Source organism: Chelonoidis abingdonii, chromosome 1 (genome assembly GCF_003597395.2).
Source record: "Chelonoidis abingdonii isolate Lonesome George chromosome 1, CheloAbing_2.0, whole genome shotgun sequence".
In the NCBI taxonomy this organism is placed as follows: Eukaryota; Metazoa; Chordata; order Testudines; family Testudinidae; genus Chelonoidis; species Chelonoidis abingdonii.
In genome coordinates this window covers 209,987,497-210,012,617 of record NC_133769.1, presented here as the reverse complement: position 1 = coordinate 210,012,617, position 25,121 = coordinate 209,987,497, and the positions used below count along the sequence as shown (strand labels likewise).

The 25,121-nt window shown below is 41.5% G+C and overlaps 1 protein-coding gene across 3 annotated transcripts in view; it reads left to right on the top strand.

Annotated features, from left to right (window-relative positions):
- Positions 1-25,121, top strand: part of CBS (cystathionine beta-synthase) — a 94,554-nt gene that overhangs the window by 22,013 nt on the left and 47,420 nt on the right. The window contains exon 14 of one of the 3 annotated variants that reach the window (XM_075073964.1): positions 397-1,168. The exons of 1 other annotated variant lie outside the window; for it this stretch is intronic. In XM_075073964.1, the coding sequence (XP_074930065.1) occupies positions 397-555 (159 nt within the window). In that variant the 3' untranslated portion in view covers positions 556-1,168. Of the gene's footprint in view, positions 1-328; positions 1,169-25,121 lie in introns of those variants that run through there. One more of the 3 variants, XM_032790166.2, reaches the window with a different exon arrangement.

Here is a 25,121-nt window from a genome sequence, read left to right as displayed (position 1 = left end):
ATAATGGTACTGAGTTCCTGTGTAAAGCATTTGGAGATCTACTGATGATAAGCACTACAAGAGCTAGGTGATGTTATCATTAATTGGGAAGTTTATGACACTCAAAATAAATAGTAGGCTATTATGTTTTAGTGAAAGGCGTTCCTTCGTATGGAAGGATTGTGATATAGCATTCTTCAGGCTTTAGACTCAATATTACATTTAGTAGTAAATTAAGTCCATAATGGATTTTAATTATTAATATTTAAAATTCTAGGGAGGGAACTGTATTCAACTATATCTAATTATTATATTCTCATGTATAATCTACTGGCTGCTTGTTTTATAGCTTGGGAAAAGGAGGAGCCGCTAGTGCTTTGTAGACAAAATTAAAGAAAAATATTTTTTTCTCCCTAGATGTCAAATCAAGCATCAGGTGAAACTCTGGTGTGTAACAAAACTGTTTGTTTAGTTCCTGTTGTCCCTCACTTTGCTGGTCCCTCTGGTGCTTCTGCCTGTATCTGTAATAGTCAGTTCTTTGTGCCTCTCCTCCCGTTTTCTCCTGAAATACTCTGAGCATCCATCTCTTCCCCAGCTCCGTCCCCTAGTATCTGCCACTGCTAATGTGCTGGCAAAAATACAGTTCTGTTTTTAAAAAAAATCTGAATTGCTATTATTATTTTGTCTTACTGTAGTACCTAGGAGCCCAAGTTGGGAACCAGAACCCCATTGTGCTAAGTGCGCTATAGACACAGAACAAAAATAGTTTCTGCCCCAAGGTGCTGGCAATCTAAGTATATAAAAGAAAAACAAAAGAATCCTAGACGTTTGCTTTTTTTATTTTCAAACTAATTTGGAATCTGTGCCAGTGAAATTGGGAAACATTTAAGAGTCCTCATTGTCCCAAAGATGATGTCAAATATTGTTTAAAGGAACAGATCTTTGTTACGGCACGCTTCAAATAAAATGGATATGGTTGGTTTGACTGGAAGGTAAAGTGATCCTAGTGAAATAAAGAAACCCTTCTCAAGTATGGCAGTCACAATAATTTTCTTACCAACTGGTCACCTTACATTTGAAGAAGAATTACTCTTTTGATTTAAAATGATGAGAGATGCATTTACTCTCCTGAAACCATGAAACATTACAGTCATAAAATAACCTATTCAAAAACCGGTACTGCAGATTACCGAACAGAGAGGATGGGCCATCGTTATGAGAGAGGCCTGGTCTACACTACGCGTTTAAATCGATTTAAAGAGCGTTAAATCGATTTAACGCTGTACCCGTCCACATTACAAAGCCCTTTATATCGATATAAAGGGCTCTTTAAATCGATTTCTGTACTCCACCCCGACGAGAGGAGTAGCGCTAAATTTGATATTAACATATCGGATTACGGTTAGTGTGGACGGAAATCGACAAGCATGGACCGTACGGGAGATACTAGATCTGATCGCTGTATGGGGAGACAAATCTGTTGTATCAGAGCTCCGTTACAGAACACGAAATGCCAAAGCGTTTTGAAAAAAAATCTCCAGGATACACAGCGCTGCGTGACAAGCGTAACGGGAAGCCAGAGACTCAAATGGACGCTCATGGATGGAGGGGGGGTACTGAGGACTCCAGCTATCCCACAGTCCACAGCAGTCTCTGAAAAGTATTTGCATTCTTGGCTGAGCTCCCAATGTCTGTAGGTTCAAACACAGTGTCTGGCGTGGTTCAGGGAATAGCTCCTCAGTTTCTTTCCCCCCCCCCCCACCACGTGAAAGAAAAGGGAAAGAAATCATTTCTTGACTTCTTTCAATGTCACCCTATGTGTACTGAATGCTGCTGGTAGACGCGATGCTGCAGCAGTGAAGAGCAGTATCCGCTCCTCTCCCCTCCCCCCTCCCTGGTGGTAGACGGTGCAATAGGACTAGTATACCCATCCTCATGAATATCTAGCATGTGAGTGCTCCTGATGGCCTCACATGAGGCTGGCCGGGGGCGCCAGTAAAAATGGGATAGGACAGTTACTCGGTAATAACGGCTGGTAACCGTACTTCATCATAGCAACTGGGGCTGAGCTTCAATCAGCCCCCTCCCCTTTCCTGTGTAAAGAAAAGATTCTGTACTGCCTGGACTGTCATAGCAGCAGCATGCTGGCTCCTCTCCCCCACACCACTTAATGTCCTGCCTGGATATCATCGCGCAGGCTAAACATTTTATGTCACTAAACACTCAGTGTTTCTTATTCCTGCATTCTTTATTACTTCATGACACAAATGGGCAGGACACTGCCACGGTATCCCAGGAAGGTTGGGGGAGGAAGGGAAGCAACGGGTGGGGTTGTTGCAGGGGCACCCCCTGTGAATACTGACACGGAGCAGCTGTGCTCTCTGATACACTGGTCCTCTAATACACTTGCCCCTTATTCTAGCAGGACTGACTCTATTTTTAGAAACCATAAGGGAGGGATTGACTCAGTCCCAAGTGAGTCAATCCCAATTTTGCTTTTGCGTTGCGCCCCCGGCCGATTTCAGCCAGGGGCACTCATGATAGCAGCGGACAGTACAGAGGGGGAGAGATAACCGTCATCTCATTGCCAGTTTTCTCCGGCAGTAGACGGTACAGAACGACTGGTAACCATCTCTGCTATCATTGCAAAAGCAAGTGAATGCTGCTGTGTAGCGCTGGAGTATCGCCTCTCTGTCCGCGGCATCCAGTACACATACGGTGCCGGAAAAAAAAAAAGCTGAACGGGCTCCATGGTTGCGGAAGAGCTACCCACAATGCAACGCTTCAGAAATCGACGTTAGCCTCGGACCATGGACGCACAACGCCGAATTGCTGTGCCTGGTGTGGCCGCATGAAATCGAATTTATAATATCAGTTTTATAAAACCGATTGTAGCTAATTCGATATTATCCCGTAGTGTAGACGTGGCCAAAGGCACAAGACTGAGAGTCATAGAATCTGAGTGGTGGTGTTGGGATTAACAGCAGGTCCCAAAGTATGCTGGGCATTGTGCAGGTGTATAGGAAAAAACAGCTGCCTTGAGGAGTTACCAGACTAAACAGGCCAAAACAGACACAGTGGGGAAAGTGAGAATTGACAGTCAAAGCAGTCATTGTGATTGGCTGTGTGTTGCTAGTTTTTCTGTAGTTTTTAAAAACTCTTTTGGAGTAGAAGTAGACTGAGGGGAAATATCAGAATCAGATGTTAGCAGGAGCAGTAAAAATGTTATAGGAGGTGGATATACCACTCCGCTTGAGTGAAGGTGCCAGCGGAGGGAGTGTGATGAAGAAAAGAGACCAGAGCAGTAACCAGCTTCCTGCATGACCTTGGGCAAGTTGCTTAGCCTCTCCTGAGCATTAGTTTCCCCATCCGTAAAATAGGTGAATAATATTCCTTCCTCACAGGAATGGCGTCCATCTTAAATTCCTGAATGTCTGTAAAGTGTTTAGAGAGCTTCAAGTTGCTAGTACCCCAGAGTATTAAAATTAATATCAACAGGAAATGAGATACTAAACCTCAAGTTTCGTTTTATATATTTTGAAAATCAGCCTCTATTCTTGCACCCAAGCTTTTTGCACCAATAATTCTGGGTGCCTAAGGGTTTGTATGTTCAGGCTCATTTCTGCTTGCACAAATCTGGCTACTACACCTTATTTGATTTGTGTGGTTCGTATTCAACATACACAATATTTTTTAACCTGAGAATCTTTACTGGAACAAGCTCTTATTTTGCTGTAAGCTAATCTTTTCCATAAATAATTTCCTAACTGATTTGAAGTAACAATGTATCTGTAATTATCATGGCTCAGGAGCTGTATCCTGTGGAATGATGACTGGCCTGAGGCATTAGTTGGCATCCTTATGCATTGCCTTGTGTCACTAATACTAACAGGTCGTTAATCCGTGAGAAATTTCCCACATTGAGATAGTTGTTGCTATGTCAATTGAGAAGGGGAGAAAGAGAATTTTTAGTGGGAGATGCATTTTCTGTTTGTATGGACACCTCATTAGATCTGGTTGGGAACTGGAATTTCCATTTTGCAGGGAATTCCACAATTTCTAACTTTGTTTTCATTCCAATTCAAAGTGAAACATCAAAGTGTTAAAAATTCCCACAGAACAAATATTTTGAAAAGATTTAGTTTGAGGTCAATTCGAACATTTTGTTTTGGATTTTAACTTTAAGATTTTTATATCTTTAATTTAATTTTTTATCACCTTATCACTGACATTTTGCAATATGTCAAAACAAAGTCATTGAGAAATAAAGAAATCAAAATGTTTTGCTTAGATTTTTTTTCCAAATGAAACTTTGTCAAAATTGACACGTTCTCCCTGTCCCACCTTCTATTTAGCTGTGACAGTCTGTGCATGTTTCCCAGACCTGAAGAAGAGCTGTATGTAAGCTTGAAAGCTTGTCTCTCTCACCAACAGAATTTGGTCCAATAAAATATATTACCTCACCCACCTTGTCAAATTGGCATTTTCTGATGGAAAAATGGCCCATCAGAACATTTTTCAACCACCTCTGCAGCTTATGTTTAGAAAACAGTGCCCCCCATATGTTAGCTAATCAGATCATATGAAACTTGTCTCAACATTCCATTTACCAGTGAACACATCAGCTGCATCTTGCCTCTGTTAGCCAGAGGACAGAGTTTCTACCAGTTTGTAAGAAAACTTTGAGCCTGATCCTATGCATGGTAGTTTCATTGACATCAGAAGGAGTTTTGCCTCTGTACTGAATTGGGCCTTATATGCAAAATGCGTGCCATCACATCTAACCCTTCCAGTCTTAGGGAGTCTTGAAGGTATGTTTTAAAAGGTTATGGTGGGGAATAAACAAAATCAAATTCTGAAAGTTTCCCAGGATTTCCATTATGAATAACAAATACTTTAAATTGACGCTTGCATTGTGGTTGCAAATCGTACACTCTAGTCGTGGCTTGTCCTAGCTTACCTTTACTTTAACAGTCATTGCATGTATATGTATTTGTGACACACACTGGTGTTTACCAATCTATGTGCAAAGCCAGGGACTAAGAAAAAGTAGGTGATTTATATAGATTTAGCTTAAAATGATTGCAGTTAGACTTGAGACTTGTGTTTAAACTGTAATGTTTAAAGTCAGTGTGCTGCAGATAAAATATCTGTCATAAAGAAAGGCAAACTCGAACCTGCGTGAAGGTGGAAGACACACAGTCTGCCTCTAGCCTTACTGAGTCAAGCCCTGGCTTGTGGCACAGTAACTTTCCATGTAGATAATCCCTTAGAGTCATATCCTGCTCTTGATCCACATTCAAAAGTCCCACACTGGTTGCAGAAGAAGGCACTCAAAGATCTGACTAGCCTTTTCCAGGTCTTAATTCAGTTATCCTCTCCCATAATAGCTTGAGGGGGGTTTTTTGGTCTCCCCATTTTTTTAATGTAAATGATAGGTGCCCAAATATCTTTGAGGATCCAGACTAACTCCTGTTGATTTTCAGTGCGAATTTAGGAGCCTAAATATCTTTGAGGAACTGGGCTGTTGTCAATTTACACACACACACACACACACGTACAGTACATAAAGACTTTGTGCAGTTAGTCTGTCCTGTTTCTCCCACACACACAAACACCCCTTTTGAAAAAAAACAAACATGGTGTAAGTCTCCTTTCACAGTATAGGAGCCCAAGCTCCATTTTCCAGTTCTGGCCATATTACTTACAGGAGAGGATTTATATCCCAGTCCAACACTGAGGTCCTTGAACTTGCCTTGTATAGAGTACAGCCTTTGTCCTTCATCTGTGGTGTAACTTCACAGAAGTGTCCTTATAAAAGGTACAGCTGATACCCTGTATTACATTTCAGATGGAAAATCACCCAGCTAATATACCAGATTTGTCTTCAAATTGATGGGAGCACATAGATGATACCAACACATGATTGTGCAGGGAATGCAATTTTGTGCTTTCTTTTAAATACCCAGCAAATGAGATCAGCCTGAAAGGCCAAATTTTTAAACGTATTAGGCACGTAACTCCCATGGGAATTAGGTGGCTAAATACTTTTCAAAAATCTGGTCTTTAGCACTTTAATGTTCTGTGTTGCAAAAAAAAAAAAGCCTCGTTAATTGTTTAGCAGGTTGCATTAATCTTGTTCTGAGTTCTTTGTTGTTTCTGAGTAGTATGTTCGCTCCAGTTTGTTTTGGGTGTTTTTTTTTGGTTGGCTTTTCTCACCGCTCCTTCCCAAAATGCCTTTTTCAATCAGCTTGCAGGTCTGATTTCCTATCCCTCATGTCCTTCCTCTGGGGTTGTCCAGGTGGTCTATTCATGGTTTACTGCAACCGTTTCTTAGACGCTGGACACAGTTTTTTTCGAAAACTATAAAAATCAATTGCTTCTTTATTTTTTTGTGTACGTAGGTGTCAAATGAACATTTCCAGGTGCTACTTCGCCTTATTTTGTTTTTTTGTTATTTTTGTCGCTTTTTCAACCAGGGCATAACAGCCCAGAACTTCGTGGATGTGCATTCATATAAGTAGTAGTATGTCTGTAAGACTTTGACACAAACAATGCTATGCAGGTGCTAATTTATTTGTCATTTTAACGGTCTCTAGGCTGTAGGGGGTCGTGGGCCTTGTTGAACTTTTGTTTATTAGGGCACTTTTCTTTTAGAGTTTTGTAACTCTCTCTCTCTCTCTCTCTTTAATTCATCTGAAAGACCAGCTTGGGAACTTTGCATATCCTGGAATAGACACTTCCTCATAGTTGTACTGGCACGATTCAGTGTGGTATAACTACACCACTTGTAGAGGGTAGCGTTTGCGGGGGTGTATATATAATAGTGCAATGCATGAGCTGTTATGTTTAACATTAGGTACTGTGTGGCCAAGCTTGGTTGAGGCTTGGTTTCCCCCTATCCCATTAGGTATCCTAGTATAGCCCATACAAACTGGACACGCAAATATGAATAAATTAGAAACATTCTTATATAGTGGACTCAGACTCAGTCTGCTTGCTTAACAAGAGTAAGTAAGGGGTTGACTTGTCACATCTATAAGTATTCCACGTGGCTCGGACGGAATTAGATAAGGGGTTCTTCCGCTAGTAGACAAAGTTTGGATACAGTTTCAGGTGTTGGAAGTGAAGCTAGACAATTCAGACCAGAAACAAAGTGCATTTAACAAACTTACCAGGTTGTAGGCTAGAGATTCACATCATCTGGAAGTTTAAATCAAGAGTGGTGTTTTCCTTAGAACTTGCTCTAGTTCACAGGAATTAATTCAGGAGTCCTGTGGCCTGTGTTATTTTCGGAGGTTAGACTACACGTCACAATGGTCACCGTCTGGCTTTCTTTAGTCTAAGAATCTACTGAAGCATTTGACATGCACCACTTTGCACTGGAAATGATTGAGGACTAGCTTTTTTTTATGGGCTTAGTTGTTAGAACAGATCTAGTCAGAGTCATTCAATTTGTTGTCTCACTGTGTGGCATTACCTGTTGCATTTTCTTAGGCGATTCACCTGTTCGATGTGTTACCCATTTGTTTTGTTAGGTCCCTCTGAAGTGACTCTCAAGCCCCTCTAGACTTCACTAACCTAAACAGTTGTCTTTTGCAAATGTTGCCTCTTCACTGCTCACCCCATTTCTAGATCATTCAAATAATGCTAAGTACTAAGTCTCCTAGTACAGCACTGTGAGGCACTTACACTGCTAACGTCTTCCATGTTGAAAACGCAACTAGTTCCTGATCCGTGACAGAAATTTACCTCTTTCCATGACTATTTAGCTTCCTTTGCAACCTTCTGAGTAAATTTAGCAAAGGCTTTCATTTCAGTAATTCCTGGAGTGCTATCAATAAGAGTGGCAGCTCACCTCCATCTGAATGTATAATCAGTTGGGTAGGTTGGCTTCCTAACCATACCTGCAGGCCTCTGGTATTTTGGAGTCATAGTTGGCTTCTAGTGTTAGAAAGCAGTAGTATAAAAATTGAGTGTGTATTTGGTTTGAGCCTGCAAAGGTAGAAAAAATCTTCTTGTGTTTTTTCTGTAGATCACAGTGACGGCTCCTCCAGTAAGAGACAGATGGTGTTTGGCGTTGTTACAGCCATTGACTTGCTTAACTTTGTGACTGCACGGGAGCGGGAAAGAAGGGCCACCTAAGTTCAAGGATCACTCTGTTTGCAACATCTTCTGTGGCATTTTGCAGTCTCTAGAAAGAATCAGGGGTCTGTCTGTCTGTCCTCTCTCTCTCTCTCTCTCCACTAGAATGTTCTATCTCTTGTTTTTGTTTCTAACATTCTAAAAATAAACACAGTGGGATCATCCTGACTGCTGTGATGTAACAGCACATCTAAATGTTGCAGAGCTTTTCAGGATTGTTAGCTCTCAGCCTCCTGAAATTGATCTGCATAGAATTTATATAAAAAAAAACAAATGTTAGACCTTACTGATTGTGCTTAAAGTCTAAAACACTTAACACATAACTGAAGGTAATAAACTGAACGGCCACAGCCAAGTCATTGCTTTCGCCTCAGCTGCCAACACAATCTAGGACGATTGCCTATGAGACTGTGTTGCTCATTGACGTAGAATGAGTCCAAGACACTGGATTTGGTGACAATATGGGTATGCCGTCCCTTGTAAAACATTTGTGTATCTTTTCACAATGAGATTGTTAACTTGAAACAGGGTTGAGGTAAATCCTGGACTCCAGCTATAGGGTTTACCTCCAGCAGCTGTTTTGAGTCAGAGTTATCACTTGCCTTGTCTTGACTGAAGTATTGCAGTAAGGTAGCTAACACAAGAGAGTCATCTTACTGTAAAAGACACACCTTTTTATTAGTGAAGACACAGCTTATATCATTTATTTTTATCTGGATGAATAAGCACAGGCATAAACAACAACAAATCAAAATCAGATCAAGCTCTCTAAAGAGTGAATTCTTACTGGTTATGGTGTGTTTCATGCACAACAAGAAGGCAGCACATTTCCCTGAAAACTTTTATCTAAGATTGACCTTCTACCTCAAACTGAAGTTCTTATGCCTACACGTAGGTCATATAATGTAATTCTCTCCAGTCAGGAGCAAGGGGAGGCCCTGTAAGATCCTTTCATTGCAACCCCCTGGCTCCTCAAGTGCTTCTGAACTCTAGATGTCACTGCAGGGAAGAAACACAAGCTTCTGTGATGTATAACAAAAAAACACATTTAGGACAAAATCCTGCCCTTCGTTAGACATATATAACTGGACTACAGGCAGTAGGGCTGCATAGGTATGAGAGGGCAGAATTTGGCCCATAATATTTAACGAGAATACTGAATACACTGTGACCAAACTTACCAGTGACCCACTGCAATGGCATTGGCTGAGCCAGAGTGGAGGGGATGCTGTGCAGATAGCTACATGTAACTGGATTTCTTTTAGCTGCAGAGGTTTCTGGAGTCTCATTTGTGTCTGACTTGCATTAGTTTAGTGTGGCCCTTTCTCAAACTGTTCATTTCACCTAACCATGTACGCTGGCTAATAGCAGCTCTCAGCCACTCTGCAGTGGTTTATCTAATAACTACAGTGATGGGGGTGGGGAGAATCTATTTCCTATATCTATTATGACTGCTGTGATCCTCTTCTGATAGGTTATTTGCCACAATAAAGTTCTCAGCCAGCACAGAGAGGCTGTCTCAGCTTCTCACTCCCTTTAGCTGAAGCAGAAAAATTCTGCAGTTTACACGAAAAGCCAGACAAAAACTCCCAAAGAATCTGCAGCTGTCAATCAACTAAAAGAGGATTTTTCACACACACAAAAATCTGTATCTTCATTTCCCTCCTTCGTTCAATCTCTGCAGGTGAGCGGGTCTCTTAGCCCCACAAATGCTGTCACATTTGTGTTACAGTGTGAAAATCTGCAGCCCCTCCCTCCCAATTCAGTTTTGAACACAAACTGTAAACAAAAGTATTAGTTATTCTGGGGACAGCAGCCTGGCTGGTGTGGAGAGGAGAGAAATTAATGTGTGATGGGAGGTGAGAGTTAAGACTGGCTTTGGAGGTTTCTTTACCTTCTCTATTGTGACAGTCTCTATTTTGTTTTGTAGCTTTTTCTCTTTACTCTTAAGTTGAATATTAAAAAATTTCATCATAACTTCAGGCTGCTTCATGTTAACTCTTTAATGTCATGTCCATGGCTACTAAATGCTTCTGCCTTTGGCCTCTAAGCTTGTTCAACCCAGGGTATGATTACCTCAACACCAGAAGTTCGCTCAAGTTACTGTTATAATAAAAGTTACACAAAGTGTCTGAAAGACTTAAAAACTCTCCCTGTTGCTTGGAGCCAGTGAGCAGCTGCAAGCCGTAGCTTAGATAGCTTTAAAGAAATGCTCCCTTCCTCTTGGTCCTGGACTGATTTAAGTAATTCTCTAACTAAATAAATCGATGGAACTGTCACTGTCAGGAACTCTGAGAATACCGAGAAAGAGGCAGAACAGAGCTAGAAAGAGAAATGTAGACAAAAGTAATTAATACAGTGCAGCAATGAAATAGACATGCTGCCCCCTTCCCCACCAACAATACCAGTGGAAGGGAATCTAATAGACAGTTGCATCTGACAGAATCGTCCCAGTCCTGAAATGACTTGGACAAAAAGCAATCAAATGCAGTGGTTTGTTCAAAGCTCCCTGTGTACTCTGTGGCAGCTGTTCTCAAACTGTGGGTTGGGATTGCCTAAAAATCTTTCTATTTACTGTGCTTTGAAGACTAAATAAGGCTGACAGGTGTGTGTGTGTGCGTGCGTGTGTGTTAAACTCAAGTCTTAGTTCTGTTCAAGCTTTGGAAATATTTTTACTGATGTGTGTGTCTGTGCCCTCCGTATTATTTAGCTTATTATAAACAGATGCTGGCCACCTTACTTAAAACTACTTTGCACAGGGATATTTGTTGAAATGTTGCATTGCATTTGTATGTCTTTCTCTTTAAATTTCATCCCTTTTGGTTTACTAGTGACTCTGTAAAAACATTAGTGTTTTCTTATATGAAGGCAATTTTTCAACTAAATCTGTGTAATTCATCTTTGCAAGGTTTCCTTGTAACTTCACATATGTCAGATAAGGATTTAGAGAGAACTTTAAAGTCCTTCTTTCCACCCATGCCATATCTGTGGCTGACTCCAGAACTCCATGTATGTAGTACAGTTGCAGCCATGTTGGTCCCAGGATATTAGATAGACAAGGTGGTGAGGTAATATCCTGTATGGACTAACGTCTGCTGATGAGAGAGAGAGAAGCATTTGAGCCACACAGACCTTCATGTAACTTGAAAGCTTCTGGTCCAATAAAAGACACTATCTCTCTCACCTTGTCTCTCCAGAATTCCAGGTAATTCTATTGCTCCCAATTAACAAACTTAATCTAATTCACACAGTTCATCACTGCATACTGTCTTAACCTATAGATTGCAATACTGAGCTTCATGCAGCAAGTAATACACGCTGGTTTAAATTACATTGCAGACTTCATTCAGCGCTCTTTCTTACTGTTTAATGTCAACATGTAAGCCACTCTACAGTGATTAAGGGAAGCCTTATGTTTTAAAGGGAAAAAATCATTCAATACAATGTGCTGTATTTATTGCACAAAAGTTCAATGTACATTATAAAGAGTTCAATAAAAGCTACTTGAGTGACTTAAAATGGTTGGGTTTATTTTTAATTTTGCTGTTTGCAGTCCAAATTGAAAGTGCCTTTGACTATAGATCTGTTGTGGAAATTTCCATCAGTTACAAGCGCCACCCAATTCCAACTGGTTGGCTGTAACATTATCTGCCCTTTTTCATCTCTCTGGAAGGAGCTGGGCATATGTGAGGATCCTGGCAGGGAGCCATGTTTTATCTGCCCTATGTTTCATAACAGAACATAAAAGGCAAATGCTAAGGTGTTCACTGCAATGTTTACTTACCCACATTGCAAGCCAGTATTGATTACTAATTGGACTGATATTTGCATTCGTGAATAAATAGGAACAGTGTGGCTCAGTTAGCATTGCTGTGAGAACTTGGTGTCTTTTTTGGTTGTACAGTAAACTCACAATGTTAATGGTGCATTAACAAAACTTTAGTTTTTAATTTTCTTTCTTTTTTAAAAAATAAGCTGCCAGGAAAGAGGGGAAATGCGATCTGCATTGTTATGAAATGACTTTGTGTGTTTTGCACAGTTACATAGCCTCTCACTTAATTGCTCATCTTAAACCAGAGTAGAAATGGTTTATTTGCCATGCATGAAAGTAAATATTTCATCTCCTAGAAAAAAATAAGTTAAATTTGCACGGCAACAGCTCTTCACTGCGGACTAGCTACATGTGAAGTTTGAAAGCTCAAGTCTTTTAGATCTGTGTGTATGAAGATCTTGATTTATTTATTTATTTATTTTTTTAAAGCAGAGAAATTATATACGGAATGCCCCCCAGCCTCCATCAGTAAAGCTGGACAGATGTTTCCTCCAAAACTCCATTTTTGGTATCAATCAGATTAGAATGTGTTCTCTTTTTTCCCCATTCTTTTTGGAATGTTTCAGCCTAATGGGAGAATTTTGCAGGAAAGGAGTTACTATAGCCCACTTATAATAGAAGTCACAGCGTAACATCTGCTCTAACATTTTGTGACTTAGTGTTTTTTTAAGTTTGTCATTTGAGGTGTTGATCAGTGACCCAGTCTAAAAGTCATTCTTGGACAGGAGGTCCTGGATTGCTCAGTGGATGGGTAATAAAGCAGAAGACCCCCTGCATACCTCCTAGATTACTGGTTGAAAGAGAGCCCACCTAGGTAGTGATTGCAAATAACTTTCATCAAATATGTTTGGTAGTATATAGAAAATGAATTCTGATCATTTCAGTCCAATATCTAGTGGACAGGTGTTGCTTGCAAACTCACTATTGCAATGATGCAGCGTTAGTGGTGGCCACAGCAGAGAGGCCAATGGCTAACTGGGCATGGGGAACAGGGCAGTCTTAGCCATAGTCTAAAGCTGTCTGCCTATGGTGCCACTTTCGGTGGAGCAGTGAAAGAGTGTCTCTGATCATTCCCAAACTCCTGTTTGGCTTGCAGTTTCTATCCACTTGCTTCCTCACCCCACTCCTTAAAGGGTTTCCTATTTCTGTTCACTTGTGTGCAGCAGTTCCAGACATGCCCCCAAATCCTTTTGTATGTTTGCTTCTTGAAGCACTATGCAGCTAGAGCAAAGGACTCAAGGGTACCCTTTGGTTCTAAAGGCAGCTCCTGTGGGTGACTGGTCAGAAACAGGGACTCCTTTTGGTAAGAGGAAGTGACACCAGTGGGAGACATGGTGGAAGGGAGGAATCCTGTCTTTGCAAAACAGGCAGGTACATCTGGGGTTGATACATGATTGAACCCTCCTCATCCCTAGAGGTGCTCCCCCTGGAGAAACTTGCGTGGTACAATCTCTGCTGAACCCCTGCTGTAGATAGAGGACTTCAGTCCACAAAACGATCTTTCATAAGCAATAAATTCCCTTTTAGAAAAAAGACCTGTTGGTGGTGCCGCCAGTTTCTATCACCCCTGGGTGGCAAAAGCTGAAAGTCGCACATAGACACTCCGGGGATGGGCGGGGGAGCTCAAAAATAGAGACAGACCAAAAAAAAAAAAATCTACAATATTATCTTTTTAAAACAACTCAGGATTTTTGGGGTCTGACTAGGGATCTTTGAACCTGTGGGTTTGGCAATGCTGAAATTAGCAAGGAAAATGAGGCAGCTGGCACTGCTCTGCCCTACATGCCCTCAGTTTGGGGGACACAAGGACATACAGGACACAGGCGCAGCCCAGTGGTCATAGATTCTGATCTCCCAGGCATGCGCCACCTGGACAGAACATCTTGAAGAGTCACCAGCTGAGGTAAGTGACTGTTCTTTCTGCCCCCAGTTAGTGTCTTAGCTACATTCAGTAGCCTGAGGGCTAGTTTTAAAGGCAATAATTACATAAGGCACTCGCTCCTGTTTGTGAATAAACAACATGTAACCCTTCTGCCATTCAGAGTTGGCAGCAATGAGGGCTAGATTCAGTATGTAGGGGGTTCCTTTTCAACAATACAACACAAAAACAGCTCAAGCCCCCAGCCAGTGACCTGGGACAATTACACACCACCCCCAAGTGCCTTTAACAGGCAATACTTCCCTTCTTGCAAGCTCAGAGTCTGAGTGTAGCAAAAAATTTTAATAAAATGAGGGGAGTAACTGAGCATTAATTTGGGAAAACACTGCAACTAGGTTCATAAACAGAAACCCTGAGCAAAAGACCCACTGCCAAGTAAATTGGGCAGTGTCCTTTTCCCCTCAGGTTCTTAAGTCCAGCAACCCAAAAGTCCCTTTAACATCCCCGTCCCTTCGCTGCACCCCACTTATAGTTGCTGACCTTGGTCAGTGCAGCCCCAGACTTCAGAGGCTAATTTGTAAAGTTCACCTCCCACCCTGGGTGGAAGGGGGGGAGGAGTAAGGAGGTACCTTACGTGCTCTGCTGCTTGGACACTTGCTCACTTGCCACTAGCTGCCCTGCTGGCCACTTGCCATGCTGTTCCACCAGCCGCCTTGCTGCTCCACTAGCCACCCATTCACCAAGATGTCTTCGGGGCCCACCATTTAACATAGCTCTCAGCTGTTAGGGGGTGGGAGGGCAGGCACCTCACTGCTGGTGCACACTGGACACTTTCTTGCACCAGAAACAGTATCCCAAAATAGCTAGGTCTAAGTATTAGACCTATCAGTGATTTCAGCTCCACAGCACATAACAATACTCTCAATTTAATCTAAATTGGCTTTTTTATTATACTGTGGAGAGAGGTAGGGTCAAATGATGTCAAAGACCATAAATAGCCTCCCTCTCAACTCATTGGACTTTGGAACCCATGTCCCCTGCCTAGCGAGTGCCATTCAGTTGAGGGTAAGTCCCTCCATTGGGGTGTAACAGGTACAGTTCTGCTGCCCTCAGTTCACACAACAAGAATAACAGCCCTTTATTACTCCTACCTTGATAACAAGGAGACTGAGGATCCAGCCCCAGCCACATGTGATCATTTGGGCAAGCAATCCCATCATGCTGAGTACCTAAGCAGTGTGGGTGAGCCCATGCAAACGAGATCAACTCCTGAAGTCCTTTTCCACAGCTCACCACTAGATGTCAGGGGAGAGCTCATTCAGACTGCTTACATCCATGACACTAAAATCCCCTGAGGACACTAGGATAGAATTGTTTAGCTTTAGTAATGCAGAGACGGATAAGCTAATTGCTTAAATACAGGCAGCACCAAGAGCTAGATCCATAGAGGGACCTGGGTGCCAAAGTTCAACATTTAGGCACCACTGAGATCTTCACAGCTCCTCCTCAGTTACCATCTAAACTTGTAGGTGCCTAAATTCCTTAGTTGCCTAGATCTCTGCCAGTAAAGTCCCCATAGCACTTTAGCTCACACAGGTGAGCATGTGCAAAACTGCTTACGTCTAGACTTTGCCAAGCTGCTAGGTGCCCTAGCTCACACCTAAGCCCCTAGATGTCCACCCACCTGTCTTGCCTGCAGGGCCTGATCTGGTAGCTGTGCTCAGAGCATGCCGACTGATCAGGTCTCACACAACAGAAAGCCTAGGGCAACTTGTGTATGTGCCTGCGCTTAACCGCCTGGTGATCAGGGCACTCGTGGGATGTGGGAGATCTGGTTTCAGATCTTTGCTCTGCCTTATTTAGAGCAGGGACTTGAATGTGGAGTTTTCATATCCCAGATGAGTGTCCTAATTCATTGGGCCAGAGCCCAATGAGTCAAGAGAGATTGACTTTGTAGCTCAGTGATCTGGGCACTCACCTGGGAGGTTGGGGATGTGGGTTCTGGTCCCTGGACCGATGAATATTTAGTTCACAAAAACAGAACCACTCCAGAGAGTGCCCAATTGTTAGGGCACTCAGGTGGGCTATGGGAGCCGCATGTTCATGTCCTGTTTCAAATCAAGGAGCGCAGGGGATCGGGAACAAAAAGGACTGAGTTCCCCTTCCCCACCTCCTTTTGGGCAACCCCCTTAGGAATGTCTGTTGAAAGTAAAGAGTGTGCAATGCCATGTGCCATGACCAAGATGAAGTATTTACCAGTTGCAGTGGGGGGCTTGATGAAAAAGGAGGAGTTTTACCTGTGGGTAATGGCTCAAGGAAAACTGAGACATCCTCCATGTTTTAGAACTGCACAGCACTGGATCGTTCTCATAGAAGACATGAACAATTTACTGGGAAAAATATAAAGAAGCACTGTTTATCCCATGGCTTGTATTATAATTTTGCTAGATAATAAGATACCACAGCTCCTTAACCACACTGAGCAATAGCCTTCTTTCCTCTGCCAAACTCTGAGGTAACACAAAACTGGACATCTATGAAGGCACCAGCAATGAAGGAACAGATAGGAAGAGCTTTGTGCTTTAACTTTAATGTGCAGGTGATACAAACACACACTAAAATCTTTTGAAAAATGTGGGCCCTAATGAGACCCACAATGTGTTAACTAAGAGAAATTTTGAATTTCCTAAAACGTGATTGTTGCATTCAGTTGCAGTCAGTAATATCTTAAAGCTTAGAACTTGACTTTGATATCCTCACTCATGTTGAGCAGTAGCTCACTTTGTAAGTGATACCACTGACTTCAGTTGAATTAAACATAAAATAGTTTAAAATAAACATAGATATCCTCAGCATGAGCCGAGGTTTTGGAATCTGACCCTTAGTGAGAAGAACATTTTATTGTTTTTAAAAAAGACTTTAAAAGATTTCTTTTCTTAACGAGAAAAAATAATTGTTGATGTTGTTTTTCAGGTTTCAGCCATGGAGCGATGCTTTATGTTCATGTAAGGATTGTATAGCATACAAATCACTGATATAGCCAACCGCTGTTTCAACCTGTTTCAATGTGAAAGGATCAAGTCCTCTATTGGCTGGCATAATTCCATTGACTTCAATGGAGTCATGCTAACCAGTAAAGAATTTGTCGCTAGGCTCTTACATCAAACCAACTTTACCTTAAGACACCCTTTAAAACCCAGTGAAAAATGTTCTGCTTTGAATGTTCAGACCGGCCATTTTCAGCTTTGCTAACCTGTTTTTCTTCACGTGTAGGTGGATTTCCCTTCTCTCGTAGGAAGGCTGCACACACACCAAGCTTCACATAGCTTCATTTGTTTTTTAAAAAGCCACAGGGAAATGTATGTGGTTTTCTCCTTCCACAATAGAATCAATTTAAAAAAGCACTGAACCAATCTGCCTCCAAGTTTTCCCCAGAATTCACCTTTGTGCTGCACCCATCCTCCCTAATGAGAATTGCAGATTCCCATCAAAGAGAGAATCAAGCTGAGAGGTCGGCTTTGTGGTCACGAAATTCCAAAGCAGCTGGGTACCCAGCGGTACAAACTAGTGAAGTCAGATCAGCGCTTCATCTTTTCAAAGGCTGAGTAAATCGCAGAGCACTCAATTAATCAATGTGGAATTTTTCAGATGATGCTTTAAAAACAGAAGCCCTATCTACTGCTCATGGACATGACTTGTTCTGTGATGTCTTTTGTGAGAGCAAGGAATTTTCCCAGACATCTTTGCCCAAAATGTGCCATCTTCTCTCTGCTACTGTCCTGTGATGTGTTGTAGTTTGGTTGTCTACCTTGCTGCAACTTTCCTGCCTGAGGTGGCTCATTTCAATAGGAAGTGCTCTGAGGTCTTTCAGGGTAAAAGCTGGTAAGTAAATGTAAAATCTGAATGCACCCCGCCTCTGAAGGAACAGTCATGCAAAATTTAAATGTAATAACTTCCATTTACTTATGATCTGGTTTTTTTCCACTGTCAATAACGTTTGCAAATAGAACTTGAACATTGCACAGTAGAAAGATAAGAATTATGTAACCATGTACCACTTTATATTTTTATTGTTATATACTCGTGGTGAGATTAATGGGAGTTGTTTGCATGGAATGAAGACATAATGGAGTGTCAGAGCTAAATTCTGTTCCCCACAAGGTGTGTGGGCTGAACTGCCCCATCAGCTGAGCACACACATCGGCGAGGCCGTATCAAACCAAAACAAAATTCCTGTGTCTTCAGTAAAGAGTGCGCAGGGCAGATCTGGCTGTGTGAGGAGGTTGCAGATCCACACTGCTCAGACACACTGTTGATGTTCAGCGCACAGCCAATCCCATATCTAGACTAGATTTAAGCATGTATTGGTTCAAGGTATATTTGTGAAGGGAGATATCAAGGCCAGAATGGACCCCTTGGGTTGTTCTTTAACTGGAATGTACACAGAACATCATTCTTACTGGGACTAACATTATTTGGAGCACCTTTATGTGTGACCTGGAAGACTGGGTCACATCAGATAACTCACAAGATTGTTCCACTACGGATTATCCCTGGCAATGTTTTCCAGAAATTTCACATATCACAAAAAAGGCCAAAGATAATGTCATTCCTCTGCTGGGGCCCCTGTCTGTTATGCTTATTGCCTAGGAAAGGTTTGGGTCCAAAACAAATAGTCATTGCGGCTTTTTATGACCTGCGTTCATGTACAACAGCAAAGTTTCACACGCACCTGCTTTTTAATAGTTGTTCATCTCAGCCAGCAGGCAATAGCTTGGGAATCCTTTATGGAGTCCTTTAGCTAGAGGTGCAAAGGATCCTTAGGTGCTAAACTCCGATTTAGTAGTAAAGCTGCTAGCAATAGGAATCTGGAAAAAAAAAATCCAAACGAACCTCTTTCAGCACCAGCCCATCAACCTTAACGTGTATCAAATATGCTAGGCAGCTAGTCACGTAATGCTGGAACTGTTCTCCCATGATACCATGACTTTGCATTGTACCTAAGGTTGTGATTCTGTCATCCTCATGGGAGTTGGTGCTACTCAATGTGAGTAAGTGCTGCAGAATCAAGCCCTGAAAGTGTGTTTGATTGTAGGGTGCCCTAAAGGCATGAAGGATATTCATACAATGGGGTGCACCAAAGTGTTTCTTATCCTTCTGTTATGGTCTTAGTTTCTGACTCGGCAAGGCCCCTAAGCACATGCTAATCTTTAAAGTTAAGCATATGCTTAAATACTCTGTTGAACTGGGATGGGTTTAAGCATGTGCTTAAGAGCTTGCTGAATAGAGGCCTTAATGTACATGTGCCTAGCGAATTTTTAAAACTAAAGCTAAGTAAATAAAAACTGAATCAATAAATAAATTGCACATTCTATTTACATCCTGACTATTAAGATTTTCAGAGGAATCACGTACTAAACCTGAGCAGGTATACATGCTATGAGATCACCCAATCGGTATCTTTCATGAAGTGTTCTAACTCAGCTGATTGGCTTTCTCTCTCGCTGCTGCAGATATAAACAGGCGAGCTAAAGCATTAGGGAAGTCACTCAGCAACTACCTTGAGGCCAGGTAAGTAAATCTTATCTAATACTATGATTTTACTATAGCCTCTGACTTGCGGGTCACGTTTCAAGGTTTGATTAGGGTTCACTGAGAATCTGTGTTAACAATTTCTGGGTAGTCCTATTTCATTGGAAATTAACCTTCTATTTGTTTAGCTTGGTGAGATTTTTAAGAGAAACACACTTCTAAATTACACAAAAGATTTGAATTTTCTTTGAGTGCTGCAAAAGATTGAATGGGCAAATTAGTATGAAAATCTTTCTACTGTGCCAAACCTTTCTTTATCTCTTCATTCAGTCTAATATATGAAGGTTTCTTCACAGAGCAGGGACATTTTCTTCCGTTTGAAGAGTTATCAGTGCAATGTGATTAAATAGCCATAAACTAAAATCTGCAAAGCACTTCATACGCGTCAGCTAAGGTGATGTGTCCTGTGCAGCATGCTAAACACAAATTACATAGCTGCAGCACCACAATCACATGCCCTCCAAGCCCTTTTTCCCCCTTGTTGCCTCTCCCTCCAGTATGTCCTGTGTTGTTAATTTAGATATTAAATTCAGTACATTTTGTGCTTGCACAAATGCTTCAATTTTCAATGTGCTGCAGACTTTTTGTGTTGAAAATGAGTAACTGCATCCCAGAGGCTGACGGGGAGGGAGCAGACCTGGATTTTTTTTACTAGTTGAGAGGAGACCAAGTGGAGCTTTTGACACACGTGGGACGTGGGTTTGGGCTTTTAGAAGCAGGAAAAATAAGATTTCTCAGCCACCTCTTTAAATGTTGGATTAGTTAATGTCGAAAGCCAGTATAGAATGTGATTATTTAGACAGGTAAGTAACATCTTGATTTCTGATTATGTTCAAAGTACTGCATAATTGTGTCCCAGAATTTAAGTTTACATTTAAAACAAAATAAGTTTCTAGCCTTTATGGATTCAAGTGTAACCAATACCATAATGTCTGCAGACTCAGATAGACAGACTGAGACAATGCATCTAATAGAAATGTGAACTCCCCTACTTCTTATGAAGCCTAATCATAACAAGATCATATTATTCTAGTACCGACTGCTTTAGCAATAATATCCAGCAAATGTGCTCCTTGCTGGATGTAGGGACAGGTACTGGGGCAGGGAGTGGAGGTGGAGGAGCAATGGAGCAACTAACTGCAGTCAAGAATGGTTAGCATTACGAATGACGAAATCAAACATTCTCTCTCAAAATTTTAAGTGACAAAGAAAAGTTATACCCTCTTCCTAGTGCCAAGCTTGTGTCCAGTGACCCTTGTTATGAGAGCTGCTCATTGGGAAGTGTGTTAATCTCCTTTCATACTCCTTCAGTTAATCTCTTCTTTATAGACAAGTGACTTGTGCTCCTTGTCCCTTAATTCACAAGGCAAATAAGGATTTGCTTAGTGAGACACTCCCAAGGCTGGCAAACCCAAATTGTAAAAACACTAGCATTTTTAAAACTTTTTTTTAAAATCTCCAAACTGGCTGCAGGTTTGGTGCAAGCATTGGGAAGGAGTTCAGAACATCCATTTTTTAGCCAGATTGATTCATGTGTTCTTAGTCAGAACTAATACTTAGTCACCCATTTCCTGCCAGTGATCCCAGTCTGTAAACTGCTGGCTGGAGTGAGTGCTGCAGGCACCTATCAGTCTAAAGGATCAATGCACGTTCTTCCATGGAACGTTTTATAAGAACAAAAGCACCAGTAACATTGCCAACCTATATGAGTCTTCTTATTAGTCTCACAATATCTTGTATTTTCCTTAAAGTCCCAGCACCTGGAACCAGCTGATGATGTGAGACTCTCAGTTTTCTTTCTTTCTTTCTTTTTTTCTTTCTAAGGTCTGTTTTTAGCTTTCAAAGTTGTGGAGAAAAAATTGAAAATATGAATCTCAAAGACCAAAAGACAAACTAAAAGAACCCCAAGATCATTGGCTTGAAAATAATGAGACTTTAAAATTAATCTCCATTCATAATTTTGAATGCTTCAATATGGCTAATTTGGGAGTAGGAGAATTGTATCAGATTAATAGATTCTAATGCCATTGTGATCATCTAGTTTGATCTTCTGTAAAATACAGGCCACAGAATTTCCCCAAGATAATTCCTGAAGCAGCTGTTTTAGAAAATCATCCAGCCTTGATTTAAAAATTGGCAGTGATGGAGAATCCCCCACAAACCTTGGTAAATTGTTCCAAAGATTAATACTCACTGTGAAAAATCTACATCTTATTTCCACCCTGGATTTGTCTAGCTTCAACTTCCAGTCAATGGATCACGTTATACCTTTCTCTGCTAGACTGAAGAGCCCATGTAGGTACCTACAGATTGTAATCAAGGCACCCCTGAACCTTTTCTTTGGTAAGCTAAATAGAAAGACTGAAGGAACTCAATCACTATGTGGCAAGTTTTCTAACCCTTTAATCATTCTCATGGCTCATCTCTGACATCTCTCCAATTTATCAACCTCCTTCTGGAACTGTTGACACCAGAACTGGACCCAGTATTCCAGCAACAGTCACACTAGTGCCAAATGCAGAGGTAAAAGAACCTCTCTACTCCTACTCAAAATGTCCCTGTTTCTTTGTCGTAGGATTGCACACAACATCACATTGGGAGCTCATTATCAGCTGATTATCCACCCCCACCACCACTTTTTTTTCAGAGCACTCCTTCCCAGGATAGAGCCCCTCATCCTGTCAGTATGGCCAGTGCTCTTTGTCCTCAGATGTATATACCTATACATGTATAATATACAATGCTTGCTTGTGCCCCGTTTACCAAGCAATCTAGGTCATTCTGAATTAGTGACCTGTCCTTTTCACTATTTACAGCTCCCCCAATTTGTGTTGTCTGCATCATCATTTATTTTATGTTTTCTTTTAGGTCATTGATAAAGATGTTAAATAACATAGGACCAAGAACCAATCCCTAAAGTGTCCCACAGTAAACACACGCACTCGAACATACCCTATGTTCATCCCTTTTACAATACTATGATAAATTTTGTACAAAGTAGGCCTTGTGAGGTATCATTTGGTAACTCTCAGTCTGCTCAACATTATTGTCCTGGTAAAATATGTACGGCAGCATTATATATAAAGTTATAACAGATTCCACAATCCAGATTGTACCCTGGGAAATGTCACAGTGATGTTTCCCCATTTACAGTTACATTTTGAGACCTAGGAGTTAGTCATTTTTAATCCATGTAATGTGAGTCATGCTAAGTGTATATCATTCTATTTTTTTAATCAAAGTCTCATGCAACACCAAGTCAAATGCCTTACAGAAGCCTAAGTATTTTACATCAACACTATTACATTTATCATCCAAACTTGTTATCTCATCAAAATATATGTATGTTTGGCAGGCTCTATTTTCCATAAATCCTGTTGATTTGTATTAATTATGCTACCTTCTTTTATTTCTTTATTAATCAAGTCACATATCAGTTGCTACGTTGTCTTGCCCAGGACTAGTGTCAGGCTGACTGGCTGATAATTACCTGGGTCATCCCTTTTTCCCTTTTAAAAATTGGCAAAACTTTAGCTTTTTACCAGTCTTTCAGAACTTCCTGAGTGCCCCTAGACTTATTGAAAATCAACATGAATGGTCCAGTGAACAGTCAGCAATTTTAAACTCTTGGATGCAAGTTATCTAGATCTACTGATTTTAAAAAGTCTGAGTTTAGTAGCCACAGAGATAATGTTGGCATGCGAAGAGTATTATCATCACCATAGGATGAAATTGCATCATCTATTCCCCCTCCCAGTACAGAACACAAATATGTATTGAACGCTTCTGTGTTTTCTGCATTATTATTGATAATTCTACCATTTCACTAATAAGGGACCAATACTATTGTAAGTATTCTTTTTGTTCCTAGTATTTTTTAAAAATTAATTATTGTCCTTAACACTGCTGACCATAGATTTCTTCTTGTGTCACTTGGCTCCTATTGTCAATTTTCTACCATTCCTAACTTTTTCTGATTTTACATTAATTACTGTCAACTTCCCCTTTCTTCTATTTCTTATATAGTTTACAGCTGCCTTTACTTCTCCTCAACCAATTTTGTGTTTTAACCAGGACAGCCTTCATCCTCAGTTGTGGGATTGTGGCTTTTTGGGCAACTAGTGAAGTGTTCTTAAATGATTCCCAATTATCATTCACGTTTTTCTGATTAGATTTTTCCTTTCAGCTGATTTGGATCATAATTGTTTCTAAGCTTTGTGAAATTAGCCCTATTAAAGCACCAAATATGTATATTACTAGCCTGGACTAGCTTATACAATATAGATGTGATCAAGTCATGATCGCTTGTACCTAAGCTCCCATTAACTTTTATTTCTGTGATCAATTCCTTTCTATCTGTTAGGAGATGATCAAATATAGAATTCCCCCACACTGGCTGCAACACTTTCTGAGTTAGGAAATTGTCATATATAAATTTCAAGGATGTTTTAGTGCTGGCACAGTGAGACCTCCAGCATATGCCACTCAAACTGAAGTCCCCTATTATCACATACTGTAGATAGCAGTGTAAGGAATTGGTCATCCTGTTCCCTACTGTGAGTTGATGGAGGCTCCAACTAGTACCACATCTTGTCCTTTATCCTTAGGACATTGATCCATAAGCATTCAGGATCATTTTCTTCTGAGTTATCAGTGACCTGGAAACAGGTAATATCATTTTGACATAGAGTGCCGTTCCCCCTCCCCCTGGGTGGCACACGAACCGCCAGCTGAGGAAGGCTAGCCCCCAGCCCCACCCCTTCTGTCTGAGGCCCCGCCCTTTCCCCCTCCCTGCTGGAACCCAGAGCCCCTTCCACTGTGGCCACCAGTACAATCCTGCCCCAGAATAGCCCCCCAGCCCAAAAGGAGCACCACGAGGGTGGGCGGTATGTGGCCCCAGCCCCAAAGGAGCACTGGGAGGGCAGTTGGCATGCAGCCGCAGCGCCCCCCCCTCCAGCCGGAGCACTGGGGGCTGGAGGACTGGAGTGCACACGGGGTGGTGGTAAGCAGGGGGCGATGGTAAGCAGGGGGCCTCCTCCAGCCTATGCGACCCACTGTCCATGCCCCTCCTCTCTTTACCCATTCAATCTATCCTAAATAGATTATAACCATTTAGAAACAGTGGCACCAAAAGGGCCCAGACTGATTGGAGGCTCATTGTACCGTGTGTGTGTATGCATCTACACACACACACAGAGCAAATGACAGTCCCTACCCCAACGAGCCCACAGTCTTAAATTTAAGAACAGATGCAACGAGTGGGTGTAACAAGAGGATGGGGATAACAGTAAAACACAGCTATGGGCATGCTATGTAGGTATGATGTTATGTTTTATTTTTACATCAATAAAGCATGAGAGTAGAGTTCTCACATCTGGCCACTTGCCCAGTCACTATCAGTTTGCAACATTTTGTAGACATTATAATAACAGTGGGTATCTTGGAGGAATTAGAAGAGGGAGTGGTTTCATAGATTAGTGCAAGGATGACAGGCCCGGATTAACTCTCCTGTGGGCCCGTGGCTTTTTGATTTTGTGGGGTCCCTGTATATGTCTTTTTCCTGGGAGGGAGTTTGGTGCAGGAGATTGGGGTGCAAGAGAAGAATGCTGATCTGGGGCAGGGATTTAGGGTGGAGGAGAGGCTGTGAGATGCAGGCTCCGGCCAGGAGGCACTTACCACAGGTGGCTCCCGGTT